The sequence below is a fragment of the Nerophis ophidion genome, linkage group LG04, assembly GCF_033978795.1.
Source record: "Nerophis ophidion isolate RoL-2023_Sa linkage group LG04, RoL_Noph_v1.0, whole genome shotgun sequence".
Taxonomy (NCBI): domain Eukaryota; kingdom Metazoa; phylum Chordata; class Actinopteri; order Syngnathiformes; family Syngnathidae; genus Nerophis; species Nerophis ophidion.
In genome coordinates, this window is record NC_084614.1 from 13,585,966 (window position 1) to 13,600,965 (window position 15,000).

Consider the following 15,000-nt stretch of genomic DNA (forward strand, 5'->3'; position numbering starts at 1 on the left):
TGCTTTCTGGTACGGGGGGGTGGCTTGGTCGAATTCAGCTTTGCTGGATGACAGCATCGATAGTCTTTTATTAATTCCGGTAGGTATTCTTTTCGTGGTGGTGGGTGGGTGGTTGCTGTCATGGTGCACGTATTGGAGTGTTGTGTTGGGTTTCGTGAATGGTTGGTAGCTGTTATTTCTCAGGTTGAAAGTGACGTCGAGGAAGTTGACGGTTTGCTTGTTGGCTTCAATCGTGATCCGTAGGCCGTTTTCTTTGAAGATTTGGCATATGCGCTTCTTGGTGTTCTCGCTGCTCCTTGGCGAGGCGCAGCACACTGCCAGTCCATCATCACGGTAAATACCAAGGTTCAGGTTGAGGCTAGCAAGCTGGGAGAGGAGGAAACTCCCAACGAGTTCACACGTTTCTGCCCCGTCAAAACTCCCCATAGTAACGTCAAATGTTGAATTGTTCTTTTTTTGCCACTGTTGTGGATGAGTGTGGAGTTCTTTGCGTGGATGATGATGTTTCTTTCGTTGCCTGTGATTGAGTCGTAGTCCGAGGCGAAGTTTAGTGCTTGGGTCAGTAGGTCTTGCGTGATGGAAGGGTAAAATTCTTCGATGTCGAAGGAGATAAAGTTGTGTTGTTGTTTGTCTTGGATGTTGTTGAACCATTTGATTACTGCTGCTGTATTTCTCCATTGGTTGAGTGGTGTTTTGTCCTTGATTTTTGCGTTGATTCTGTCCAGGATTATTTTGCTGATTTTTCCTATTTCGGATTTAGTTGGGTTTATTAGTCGGCATGTTGGGTTATTTGCGAAGTTGGGTTTGTGGTCCTTCAATGTGATGAAGGCTTCTTTGTTGGCTGTGGCGTCCACCCTGTCCTCAATGTCCAGTTCGGTTGCGATCCGCTTGTTTTCCAGGTGGATGTTCTGTAAAGTGTTGGGTTGCGCTTTTTTGTATGATTTGGTGATGCTTTTGTCCAGTAAAGAGTTATGTTCTGGTATGTCCATTCTGTAGAAGTTTGAAGTTCAGACTAAACGACTCTGAAACCAATAATGAATGTAACTGTCGCAAGAAACCTGATTGCCCTCTCAACGGAAGGTGCTTACAGACATCAGTCGTTTACCAAGCAAAGGTAATACGCAAGGACATTAACACATCCGACACGTACGTAGGATTAACCGAAGGAGCGTTCAAAACAAGATGGAATAATCACAACGCCTCCTTTAGAAACCAGACTTTGCAGAATTCTACAGAACTCAGCAAACACATTTGGAACCTCAAAGACAATAATGTTGAATATTCAATAACATGGCAAATTCTTGCATCCAGCACACCTTACAACAGTGGTAATAAAAGATGCAACCTATGCTTAAAAGAGAAACTGTTTATTATATATCATCCAGATCTATCATCTCTCAACAAGCGCAGTGAAATCATTTCAACATGCCGCTATAGACGGAAACACCTCCTAGGTAACACATGAGCCAATCACCACACCCTACGCCTGCTTGTACCCACCCACTCTGTGCTCTATATAAACCATTGTATGTGAATGCTTCCATTAAAATCTCCTGATGATTGAGGGAACCCCTCATGAAACAGATCTGTAGAGATGAAGTAGTCTTGTGATTTTTTCCCACACCTACATACATGTATATATACATATATAAACATATATACATGTATATATAAACACACACATATATATATATATACACACATATATATACACACATGTATATATACATATGTATATACATATATATATACACATGTATATATATATACATATATACATATGTATATATACACATATATATGTACACATATATATATACATATTTATTTATGTATACATATCCATCCATCCATCCATCTTCTTCCGCTTATCCGAGGTCGGGTCGCGGGGGCAGCAGCCTAAGCAGGGAAGCCCAGACTTCCCTCTCCCCAGCCACTTCGTCTAGCTCTTCCCGGGGGATCCCGAGGCGTTCCCAGGCCAGTCGGGAGACATAGTCTTCCCAACGTGTCCTGGGTCTTCCCCGTGGCCTCCTACCGGTTGGACGTGCCCTAAACACCTCCCTCGGGAGGCGTTCGGGTGGCATCCTGACCAGATGCCCGAACCACCTCATCTGGCTCCTCTCGATATATATATATGTATATACATCTTTCCCATCTTTTACGGGGCGACTTATGGCGACCCATCAGCGTTCTTGTTTTGTAACCCTGTACTCTGTTTGTTTGTCTAATCTTGAACAGGTTTGTGCTGAAAACAAAGTTTCGTTGTACTTGTGCAATGACAATAAAGACCTATCCTGTCCTATCCTTCAATGTTGGTTTTCAGCCTTGCTGCTTACGTGCATTTCAGGTTCAAACACCAAACTATCAAACAAGACAAGAAGCAAGAAATCACGCAGAGACAGAGTTCAATTTTGCTCATGAGGAGAAATGTATTGGGCTGAACACTCAGCTACAGTTTCACCCTGCGCTCTCAGGTACAGCCCCACGCGCTCCTCTATTTATTCGGGAGTTCCCTACTTAACATCACTGAGGCTGATTCTGAAGGAAGGGGTGATGCATGCGGCCCCAGTAGACACACTACGTGATTATCCAGAATGGAAACGTGCTGACACTCGTGACTTCGCCCTGTCTCTGTTTTATCTGCGTTGAGGTACTCGAAGTCCGTCCTTGGCTGTCAGCAGATATATAAAAGTACAACTTGAGCACAATAGATAACTATAGCAATGGCCTTTAAGTATAAGAGTTGTGTGATAACTTATACATAATTATTCAAACAATGCAGCGATTTATTTTGATGATATTACGAACGATAGACGGTGAAATCCCTAAATTCCTTGCAATAGCTGGTTGAGAAATGTTGTTCTTAAACAATTTGCTCACACATTTGTTGACAAAGTGGTGACCCTCGCCCCGTCCTTGTTTGTGAATAACTTAGCATTTCATGGAAGCTGCTTTTATACATAATCATGGCACCCGCCTGTTCCCAAATAAGCCCGTTCACATGTGGGATGTTCCAAATAAGTGTTTGATGAGCATTCCACAACTTTCTCAGTCTTTTTTGCCACTTGTGCCAGCTTTTTTGAAACATGTTGCAGGCATGAGCTAATATTTGCAAAAAAAAAAACAAAGTTCACCAGTTGGAACGTTAAGTATCTTGTCTTTGCAGTCTATTCAATTGAATATAGGTTGAAAAGGATTTGCAAATCATTGTAAAAAAAAAATTTTTTTTACCATTTACACATCGGGCCAACTTCACTGATTTTGGGTTTTGATTTCTAAAGGGAAATGCTTGGATTTATTTGGTTTTCACGGAAAAAGCGGTATAAAATAACAGGTTTACAGTATAGGGAAAAATGGCCGTTATAAAGGGAGTCAATGGGGGACAAAAGGGTCCCGGGGAACTCCAATGTCCAAACCCCGTTTCCATATGAGTTGGGAAATTGTGTTGGATGTAAATATAAACGGAATACAATGATTTGCAAATCCTTTTCAACCCATATTCAATTGAATGCACTACAAAGACAAGATATTTGATGTTCAAACTCATAAACTTTATTTTTTTTTGCAAATAATAATTAACTTAGAATTTCATGGCTGCAACACATGCCAAAGTAGTTGGGAAAGGGCATGTTCACCACTGTGTTGCATCACCTTTTCTTTTGACAACACTCAATAAACGTTTGGGAACTGAGGAAACTAATTGTTGAAGCTTTGAAAGGGGAATTATTTCCCATCTTTGTTTTATGTAGAGCTTCAGTCGTTCAACAGTCCGGGGTCTCCGCTCTCGTATTTTACGCTTCATAATGCGCCACACATTTTTGATGGGAGACAGTTCTGGACTGCAGGCGGGCCCGGAAAGTACCCACACTCTTTTTTTACGAAGCCACGCTGTTGTAACACTTGTCTTGCTGAAATAAGCAGGGGCGTCCATGATAACATTGCTTGGATGACAACATATGTTGCTCCAAAACCTGTATGGACCATTCAGCATTAATGGTGCCTTCATAGATGTGTAAGTTACCCATGCCTTGAGCTCTAATGCACCCCCATACAATCACAGATGCTGGCTTTTGAACTTTGCGCCTATAACAATCCGAATGGTTATTTTCCTCTCTGTTCTGGAGGACACCACGTCCTCTGTTTCCAAATATCTGGATGGTTCGCTTCCCCTTTGGTCCGGATGACACGATGTTGAATATTTCCAAAAACAATATGAAATGTGGACTCGTCAGACCACAGAACGCCTTTCCACTTTGCATCAGTCCATCTTAGGTGAGTTCGGGCCCAGCCAAGCCGGCGGCGTTTCAGGATGTTGTTGATAAATGTGTTTGGCTTTGCATAGTAGAGTTTTAACTTGCACTTAGAGATGTAGCGACCAACTGTAGTTACTGACAGTTGTTTTATGACGTGTTCCTGAGCCCATGTGGTGATATCTTTTACACACTGATGTCGCTTTTTGATGCAGTACCGCCTGAGGGATCAAAAGTCCGTAATATCATCGCTTACGTGCAGTGATTTTGTCCAGATTCTCTGAACTTTTTGATGATTTTACCGACCGTAGATGGTAAAATCCCTAAATTCCTTGCAATAGCTCGTTGAGAAATGTTGTTCTAAAACTATTCGACAATTTGCTTACAAATTGGTGACCCTCGCCCCATCCTTGTTTGAGAATTACTTAACATTTCACGGAAGCTGCTTTTTTACCCAATCATGGCACCCACCCGTTCCCAATTAGCCTGCACACCTGTGGGATGTTCCATATAAGTGTTTGATGAGCATTCCTCAACTTTATCAGTATTTATTGCCACCTTCTTTGTCACGTGTTTCTGGCATCAAATTCTAAAGTTAATGATTATTTGAAACAAAAAAAAAGTTTATGAGTTTGAACATCAAATATGTTGTCTTTGTAGCATATTCAACTGAATTTGGCTTGAAAAGGATTTGCAAATCATTGTATTCCGTTTATATTTACATCTAACACAATTTCCCAACTCATACGGAAACGGGATTTGTAGAAAGGTTGGGCTAGAAATAAGTTAGCAAAGGACTGACATTGCACATTTTGACTCCTGTGGCCACATTTGATTCCAAAATAAACATTTTGTTGCATGATGTCATCTTTAAAGGCAGTAAAATAGACCCACAAAGGTCCCGGGGTATAAAAAAAAAAAAAAAAGTACCAAAGCATCATACAGTCCAAATATCTTTATTGAAAGTAATAAATTAATAAGTTAATCACGTGAGCTACCTCACTCTACTCCCGCCGGGCGCGCGTCATCAGGTGCGTCCGGGGGTTCAAAGGTCAACAAGTTGACACACTTTGCTACATCGGACTCCGCTCGCTTAGCTTTTATTGCTTATTGCTGTCAGTTCGAAAAAGAAGGTTCCTCGCCCGCAAGAAGACGGCGAGCGAGGTCAAAGGTGGAATGTCAAAACGGCGGCAAGTCAGTGATTGATGGGTGGTGAGGGGGGGAGGGGGGGTTGTTTATGGACATGCAAAGAGAAAGAGATCATGCAAGGCATTCGGTCGGGCAGGCTCTCTAGTGGCGCCCTCTAGCGGCTTCAGAGGTAGTTGCAGCATGCCACGCTACTTCCTGTGTCTTGCAACCTTTTCTGCACAAGAACTTTCTAGACTGACTTCATACATGACGACACCGAGGATGCTTCATTAGGGAAGCCTGCACAATCCAACAATAATGTTTAAGATCACATTTTACACAATATTATATGTTTTGTGCTGGCAATATCTACTTTTTCTTCAACAGCAGTTTACCCACCTTACCACTAGGTGGAGCACGTTTACTGTGCATATTAAAGCAGCCACTAGCAGGCCTTTATTAGGGGTTTTACAAAATGTATTTTCTATTAATTATTTATAATCTAAAAAAATAAAATAAAATATATTTTTTTCATTTATGAAGGTGATTTAATAAAAATATTTTCCACACATAAATAATTAAAATAATACATAATACAGTATGTATTTTAAACATACATATTAGGGATGTGAATTCAACAATTTAATTTGATTCCTGGGATGACGATTCTTTTCAGAATAAATTCTGGATTCAACACAATCCTCATAATATATTATTTGGTATATAAATGATAAAGTTTTTTTTTTGTTTTTTTTTAAAGAGGTCACAGGTTACATTTGAATTACATGTGATTTCAGCAAATAAGTGCGGACATGGCCAAAAAACATAATTTTACAAATAAATTCTTAAAATATAATAATTTTCTATTATTTTGGAAAGTGAATCTATTCAGAATCCGGGTAGATAATCGCGCCGATTCCATGAATTGATTAACGTGGACCCCGACTTAAACAAGTTGAAAAACTTATTCGGGTGTTACCATTTAGTGGTCAATTGTACGGAATATGTACTGTACTGTGCAATCTACTAATAAAAGTATCAATCAATCAATCAATCAATCCGATTGGGATGTGAATCGTTTTTTTCAGCACCCCCGATATAAATGATTAAACAGTGGCACCTCGTTTTACGAAGCGCTCCTGTTGCAAACTTTTTAATTGACCCACTTTTAGATCGCGCCAAATATGCCTGCCTCTGTGTGCGAACGCTTCATTCATTTCGTCTGACGCCATTTTGATGATATCAATTCCTGTGTAATAAAGTACACAAGGGGCCCGGTCATTTTGGGAAGGCGCATCCCCCTGCGTTATATCTTCTGTTTACAAAGTCAATTACTCGGCCGCAACTTCTCAATGTTTCAGCGTGTGTTTCTTTTCTCGCCATTCACCAACTTCTATTATTTTGTTACTCTATATTGGCCCAAAAAAGCCAACAAAACATCATGTAAAGGAGGGATTTGCTGTGGACTTAGACTTAAAGAGCAGAGGGAACCCCCACCATTCCTCTTCTCCACCTAGTTACAGCACGTCAATATGTCCTTTGCAGACAGCATGGTAAAAATTATTTAACTTTTAAACTTTTTTTTTTTAATGATTGTACAACATGGTTGTTATTGTTTTTGAGAACACCAAAGGGACTTTTGTATGACCGTTGACAGTTCATATATATATATATATATATATATATATATATATATATATATATATATATATATATATATATATATATATATATATATATAAATAAAATATTATACAGCCAAATATACATAAATGTATATACACATACACACACACAAACACCCAAACTGTACATATACATATATACAGACATTATATATATATTCATATGTATAAATACATATATTCATATAAACATATATATACACACTTACACGTTGATATATATATATACACATACACACACATTAATATACATACATACATGTATATATACACACATATATACATACAAATAGATATAAATATATAATACATATATATATATACATTCATATATACAGGCATATATATATATATATATATATATACATACACACACACATAAGCTTGTTGGGATGAATCTGCAGTCTATATATCCATCCATTTTCTACAGCTTGTCCCTTACGGGGTCGCGGGTGCGAAAGCCCATTTATCTCTATTTCACACTACGCTCTATATCCATGTATTGAGCATTGTTTTACAGAGATCAATCCTACGCTAAGTGTATATGCACACACACGGCATGGGGAGGCTTAGCTCGGTTGGTAGAGTGGCCGTGCCAGCAACTTGAGGGTTCCGGGTTAGATTCCCGCTTGCGCCGTCCTAGTTACTGTCGTTGTGTCCTTGGGCAAGACACTTTACCCACCTGCTCCCTGTGCCACCCACACTGGTTTAAATGGAACTTAGATACACTATGTAAAGCGCTTTGAGTCACTAGAGAAAAGCGCTATATTAAAACATTTTTCACTTCACTTCACTTCCCTTCATGCACGCACGCACGCCCACACACAGGGCAGCATGTTGCAACAGGGGTTAGTACATGTGCCTCACAATACAAGGGTCCTGAGTAGTCCTGGGTTCAATCCCGGGCTCGGGATCTTTCTGTGTGGAGTTTGCATGTTCTCCCCGTGACTGCGTGGGTTCCCTCCGGGTACACCGGCTTCCTCCCACCTCCAAAAACATGCACCTGGGGATAGGTTGATTGGCAACTTGTCCAGGGTGTAGCCCTTCCTTCCGCCCGAATAAAGTACATAAATACATACACATGTAAACATACATACACACATATATATGTACTATATACATACACATACATACATATATAGCGTGTCTGTGTGTATACATACATATATATATATATATATATATATATATATATATATATATATATATCTTTATATATATATGTATATATATATATATATACACACACACAATATATATGCATGTATATATATACACACAATATATGTATGTATGTATGTACAGTACACACACACACATATATATATATATATATATACTCTATATATATATATATATATATATATGTATATATATCCATCCATCCATTTTCTACCGCTTATTCCCTTTCGGGGTCGCGGGGGGCGCTGGCGCCTATCTCAGCTACAATCGGGCGGAAGGTGGGGTACACCCTGGACAAGTCGCCACCTCATCGCAGGGCCAACACAGATAGACAGACAACATTCACACACTAGGGCCAATTTAGTGTTGTCAATCAACCTATCCCCAGCTGCATGTCTTTGGAAGTGAGAGGAAGCCGGAGTACCCGGAGGGAACCCACGCATTCACGGGGAGAACATGCAAACTCCACACAGAAAGATCCCGAGCCTGGATTTGAACCCAGGACTGCAGGACCTTCGTATTGTGAGGCAGACGCACTAACCCCTCTGCCACCGTGAAGCCCTATGTATATATATATATATATAAAATATATGTCTGTACTTTTGTACATGTATGTGTACTGTATATATGTACATTGTGTGTGTATATATAAATATATGTGTGTGTATGTATATATACATATATATATACACACACACAGTATATATATATATATATATATATATATATATATATATATAAATATACATATATATATATATATATATAGACACACACACACACACACACACACACACACACACACGTAGCGTAGGACTGATCTCTGTAAAACAGTGCACAATACATGGATGTAGAGCGTGTTATACAGTAGCACCCGCAACCCTGAAAGGGACAAGTGGTAGAAAATGGATGGATGGACTGCAGATTCATCCCAAAAAGCTTATATATATATATATTTGTGGAAATGTGGCTGTTTTAACTTTGAATACAAGCATTTAAAATGTTCATTAACAGTATTGCAGCACAATAATCATAAACATGGTCAAATAAATACCGCCAATTAATTTTGGCTTTTATCGCGGATTGTGCAGGTGTTCCTAATAAAGTGGCGGGTGGGTCGTCAGCCTGTCTCTTCGAACGAGACACTTCATTCACTCTCCCGGGTGTTGTTGACACGCTCAAATGAGGATATTTACAGTATTCAAATCTGAATGATGGCGGTGTCTGTTAGCAGAAGGCACACAGATCATTGCTTCTAAGTCATGCAATACGCTGCATTCTTCTTCTTCTTTCAGCGTTACCTCTTTCCAAGTGTAACGACGCTAGCACGTAAACACGGAGGCGCGCTCCAGCGTGCAGTGAGCAAACATGGAGATTTTTTCTAGCCAACGTCTGTCCATTCGTGTGGAAAAAAAAAAAGCACCTTGGAGGAGGTCACGCACCGAATTGTGACTTTCTTCTGCACGCTCTTGCTCGTCGTCGCTGTGAGGGACCAGAATGACGTCTGTGTCAAATAGTTTGTCCCCGTTTTTCTGTCTTCCTCCTCCGCTGCAGGACCAAAAGGTGGTCCGGTGGAGTCCTCTAGTGGCCCCTGGCTGTAGCAGTCACATGAGGAGCGACCTGAGGACGCAGGACCAGAGGACCAGGGTAAAAAGGCGAAAAAAATCAGAGCAAAAATAAACAAAAAACAAGAGGGCCGCCGTAGTGTACGCTCACTGCGACTCCAAGTTGCAGCTCTCCGACTGGGAGATGTTGTTGAGCGTGTTGGCGGACGGGAAGAGGTCTCTTTGGTCCGTGGGGCTGTGGTAGTCTGAGGTAAGGTCCGGGTCCAGCAGGGTGGACAAGGTGAGGTGGGAGGAGCCTTTCTTCAGACACTGTGAGTAGAAACTCAGCAGGAGGTCCAGCTTGTTGTCAATGGACTGAATCTAAAAGGATGACAAGACTCGTCAAACGTCAACATTCAAATTCATCCATGAAGTCATCGGGTTTTAGCCTTTTTCACCTCCGGGCCCACTCAAGTATTGAAGGCTTACTGAAATTAGATGTTCTTATTTAAACGGGGATAGCAGGTCCATTCTATGTGTCATACTTGATCATTTCGCGATATTGCCATATTTTTGCTGAAAGGATTTAGTAGAGAACATCGACCAAAAAGTTCGCAACTTTTGGTTGCTAGTAAAAAAGACTTGCCTGTACCGGAAGTAGCAGACGATGTGCGCGTGACGTCACAGGTTGTGGAGCTCCTCACATCTGAACTTTGTTTACAATCATGGCCACCAGCAGCGAGAGCAATTCGGACCGAGAAAGCGACGATTTCCCCATTAATTTGAGCGAGGATGAAAGATTTGTGGATGAGCAAAGTTAGAGTGAAGGACTACAAAAAAAAAAAAGACAGGGCAGTGGGAGCGATTCAGATGTTATTAGAAACATTTATTAGCATAATTCTGGAAAATCCCTTATCTGCTTATTATGTTACTAGTGTTTTAGTGAGATTATACTGTCGTACCTGAAAGTCAGAGGGGTGTGGTGACCGCCAGTGTCTCTGAGGGAAACCACGTTTCTCGACGAAGCGAAGCGAAGGCAGCCGGTCGGGCTGGGCTGAGCTTTTTTTCCCCCTCCTCCACGGTGGAAGCATCCCACGTTCGGGGGCGGCCGGTCGGAGGAGGAAAGACAGTACGCAGCTGCCTCTTTGACAAGTGCACGAGGAACGACGCAAGCTTCGCTCATGTCTACGGTAAGAGCCGACCTATTACCACAATTTTCTCAACGAAACCTGACGGTTGACATGTGGTCGGGAACCATGTTCGCTTGACCGCTCTGTTCCATAGTAAAGCTTCATCTTCGGGAATGTAAACAAGGAAACACCGGCTGTGTTTGTGTGGCTAAAGGCAGCCGCAATACACCGCTTCCCGCCTACATCTTTCTTCTTTGACGTCTCCATTATTAATTGAACAAATTGCAAAAGATTCAGCAACACAGATGTCCAGAATACTGTGTAATTATGCGATTATTATAGCTGGGATCGGGCTGGAACAAAAGGTCCGCTACAATCCGTGACGTCACGCGCACGTGTCACCATTCCGCGACGTTTTCAACAGGATACTTCGCGCGAAATTTAAAATTGCAATTTAGTCAACTAAAAAGGCCGTATTGGCATGTGTTGCAATGTTAATATTTCATCATTGATATATAAACTATCAGACTGCGTAGTCGCTAGTAGTGGCTTTCAGTAGGCCTTTAAAAACTTTTTGAACATCTTTACACTAGAGATGGGACTTATAGCTCTTTGAAGAGAGTCGGATCTTGAGGAGTCGTTCAAAAAATTAGTTGTATGTTCCATCCCATCCATTTTCTACCGCTTATTCCCTTTCGGGGTCGCGGGGGGCGCTGGCGCCTATCTCAGCTACAATCTAGTTGTATGTTGTTGTTTTTTAAAAAACGAAACAATCACTGCTCGTGGTTATAAGACAAGATGTGGAACAGACTATTTCAAATGTACACAATTATTACTTAATTGCTGTAAATTATTCTAAAATATATATTTTTTTTTAATTGTAAACATTTTTTAAGGTGGTGTCATATCCACATACTTTTGGAATTTTCCCTCACCTAAAAAACTTTGTATCACAAGAGCATTTTAGCAATACAGAAGAAATATACAAACAATGTATTTATGTACATAAAAAATATTTAAAAAAATTAAGACATAATAAAAATGTGAATACATATCGTCTCTACCTGGTGTGTGTACGCTTAAACTTTTTTATGTATCAGAACAATAACCAGAAAAGTGGCTACAAATAAAATATAAGTAAAACAAATTTAAAAAAGTGACTTTAAATGCTGCTTTTTTCTTTGAGCCTGACTCATTTTCTAGTCGAGTTGCCAGTCGGGTGACGTCATACCCGCATGTGCTTTAGAAACGGTTTTCAAACAAGCAACTGTGAGTAGGTTCTCATCGTTCACTTAAAAGAGTCGTTCAAACGACTCGTCTCGTTCGCGAACGTCACATCTCGACTTTACACAATAAAGAAATGGGGCAGTCGCCCTCTGCTGGTCATTCGGTCACACTGCAGCTACATGTTAGAAGTCACAGAAGCAATCAGTTGGAACTATTTTGTCCACAATGCACAGTCAAATGTGAAATATTGTGCAATAATGTACAAAAATAATAAGGAATTTGTATCACTTTATTTTACACTTTTCTACGGAGAAATGTTGACTCAAATGCCCAATCTTACAACGACGTTTTATCTAAAGGGGGTTATTTTGAAGCGTATTAAACAAGCAGGGTTACGGTTATGGAGCATGTGCGGGCAAAATAAAAGGCGTGATTACTCTGCGTTTATACATGATTATTACCATATTTCATTAATTGAAGTGAAGTGAATTATATTTATATAGCTCTAGTGACTCAAAGCGCTTTACATAGTGAAACCCAATATCTAAGTTACATTTAAAGCAGTGTGGGTGGCACTGGGAGCAGGTGGGTAAAGTGTCTTGCCCAAGGACACAACGGCAGTGACTAGGATGGCGGTAGCGGGGATCGAACCTGGAACCCTCAAGTTGCTGGCACGGCCGCTCTACCGCTTAATATACGCGTATATTAAGATATACACGTTAACGTTGACATCTGGAGTTGTTATTTTTTTTAGTTTTTTTGCTGGCACGTACCTGTTTCTCCACCTTAACCACACGGCCCATCATGCTAAGCTCGTCCAGAGAGTCCAGCTCTGGCGGCGTTTTCTCGCCCTTTTCTGGCCGCACTTTCTTGTCGGGCTGAACGGCCCCTCGCCCGATGATCTGGTCCACTCTAGCACGGGACAGAGCACAATAATGTACACGTGTAACGGAGGCACAACTAGGTAAGGAACAGTGGTTCAGGGTTAGTTTTTGCCTCATTCCTGTGAGAATCCTGTGTGACTGAAGCATTAAGGAGTGGGGGTTGGTTAAATTAGCTAAGGCTAGCTGCAGTTTGCTCAAACCGGCATTATTTGATGACTAACACCTTGATGCTAATATAGTTTGGCTTTGCCATTGACATGCTACTAATTAGCATTAGCGATTTTACATGGCGATTTCAACACCTCTAAACGTGTTAATGAAAACTACAATTAAAATGCACGTTACGATCAAACAGCTGGTGCGTAATAAGTAAAATAGTTACAGTATTAGCACTTTTTAGGGAGCAACAAAAGACTTCATAAAGCACAGACTGACTGGACTCAGCAAAAACTGAACTGACCATCCAACACACTATAAACTATACAGAAATGTCATTTGACATCTTGGACTTAACAACTGTAACTTTTAGTAGGGTTCCTCTTTTCCAAAAAAGTGCTAGCTGGATGCTAACATACACTGGCTTTGCCACTGACATGCTACTAATTAGCATTAGCGATTTTACATGGCGATTTCAACACTTCTAAATGTGTTAATGAAAACTACCACTAAGATGCACGTTACGATCAAACAGCTGGTGCGTCATAAGTACAATAGTTACAGTATTAACACTTTTTAGGGAGCAACAAAAGACTTCATAAAGCACAGACTGACTGGACTCAGCAAAAAAACTGAACTGACAATCCAACACACTATAAACTATCCAGAAAAGTCATTTGACATCTTGGACGTACAACTGTAACTTTTTAGTAGGGTTCCTCTTTTCCAAAAATGTGCTAGCTCGATGCTAACATACACTGGCTTTGCCACTGACATGCTACTAATTAGCATTAGCGATTTTATATGGCGATTTCAACACCTCTAAACGTGTTAATGAAAACTACAACTAAGATGCACGTTACGATCAAACAGCTGGTGCGTCATAAGTACAATAGTTACAGTATTAACACTTTTTAGGGAGCAACAAAAGACTTCATAAAGCACAGACTGACTGGACTCAGCAAAAACTGAACTGACCATCCAACACACTATAAACTATACAGAAATGTCATTTGACATCTTGGACTTACAACTGTAACTTTTAGTAGGGTTCCTCTTTTCCAAAAAAGTGCTAGCTGGATGCTAACATACACTGGCTTTGCCACTGACATGCTACTAATTAGCATTAGCGATTTTACATGGCGATTTCAACACTTCTAAATGTGTTAATGAAAACTACCACTAAGATGCACGTTACGATCAAACAGCTGGTGCGTCATAAGTACAATAGTTACAGTATTAACACTTTTTAGGGAGCAACAAAAGACTTCATAAAGCACAGACTGACTGGACTCAGCAAAAACTGAACTGACCATCCAACACACTATAAACTATACAGAAATGTCATTTGACATCTTGGACTTACAACTGTAACTTTTAGTAGGGTTCCTCTTTTCCAAAAAAGTGCTAGCTGGATGCTAACATACACTGGCTTTGCCACTGACATGCTACTAATTAGCATTAGCGATTTTACATGGCGGTTTCAACACTTCTAAATGTGTTAATGAAAACTACCACTAAGATGCACGTTACGATCAAACAGCTGGTGCGTCATAAGTACTATAGTTACAGTATTAACACTTTTTAGGGAGCAACAAAAGACTTCATAAAGCACAGACTGGCTGGACTCAGCAAAAACTGAACTGACCATCCAACACACTATAAACTATACAGAAATGTCATTTGACATCTTGGACTTACAACTGTAACTTTAAGTAGGGCTCCTCTTTTCCAAAAATGTGCTAGCTTGATGCTAACATACACTCGCTTTGCCACTGACATGCTACTAATTAGCATTAGTGATTTTACATGGC

The 15,000-nt window shown here is 40.4% G+C and overlaps 1 protein-coding gene across 4 annotated transcripts in view; it reads right to left on the bottom strand.

Moving 5' to 3' along the window:
• Positions 1-8,441: 8,441 nt before the first annotated feature.
• Positions 8,442-15,000, bottom strand: part of LOC133550944 (potassium voltage-gated channel subfamily KQT member 4) — a 136,915-nt gene continuing 130,356 nt past the window's right edge. For all 4 annotated transcript variants that reach the window (XM_061897115.1, XM_061897112.1, XM_061897113.1 and 1 more), the window contains 3 exons: positions 12,920-13,058; positions 9,962-10,170; positions 8,442-9,865 (listed from right to left, as the gene is read on the bottom strand). In XM_061897115.1, the coding sequence (XP_061753099.1) occupies positions 9,850-9,865; positions 9,962-10,170; positions 12,920-13,058 (364 nt within the window). In that variant the 3' untranslated portion in view covers positions 8,442-9,849. The remainder of the gene's footprint in view (positions 9,866-9,961; positions 10,171-12,919; positions 13,059-15,000) is intronic.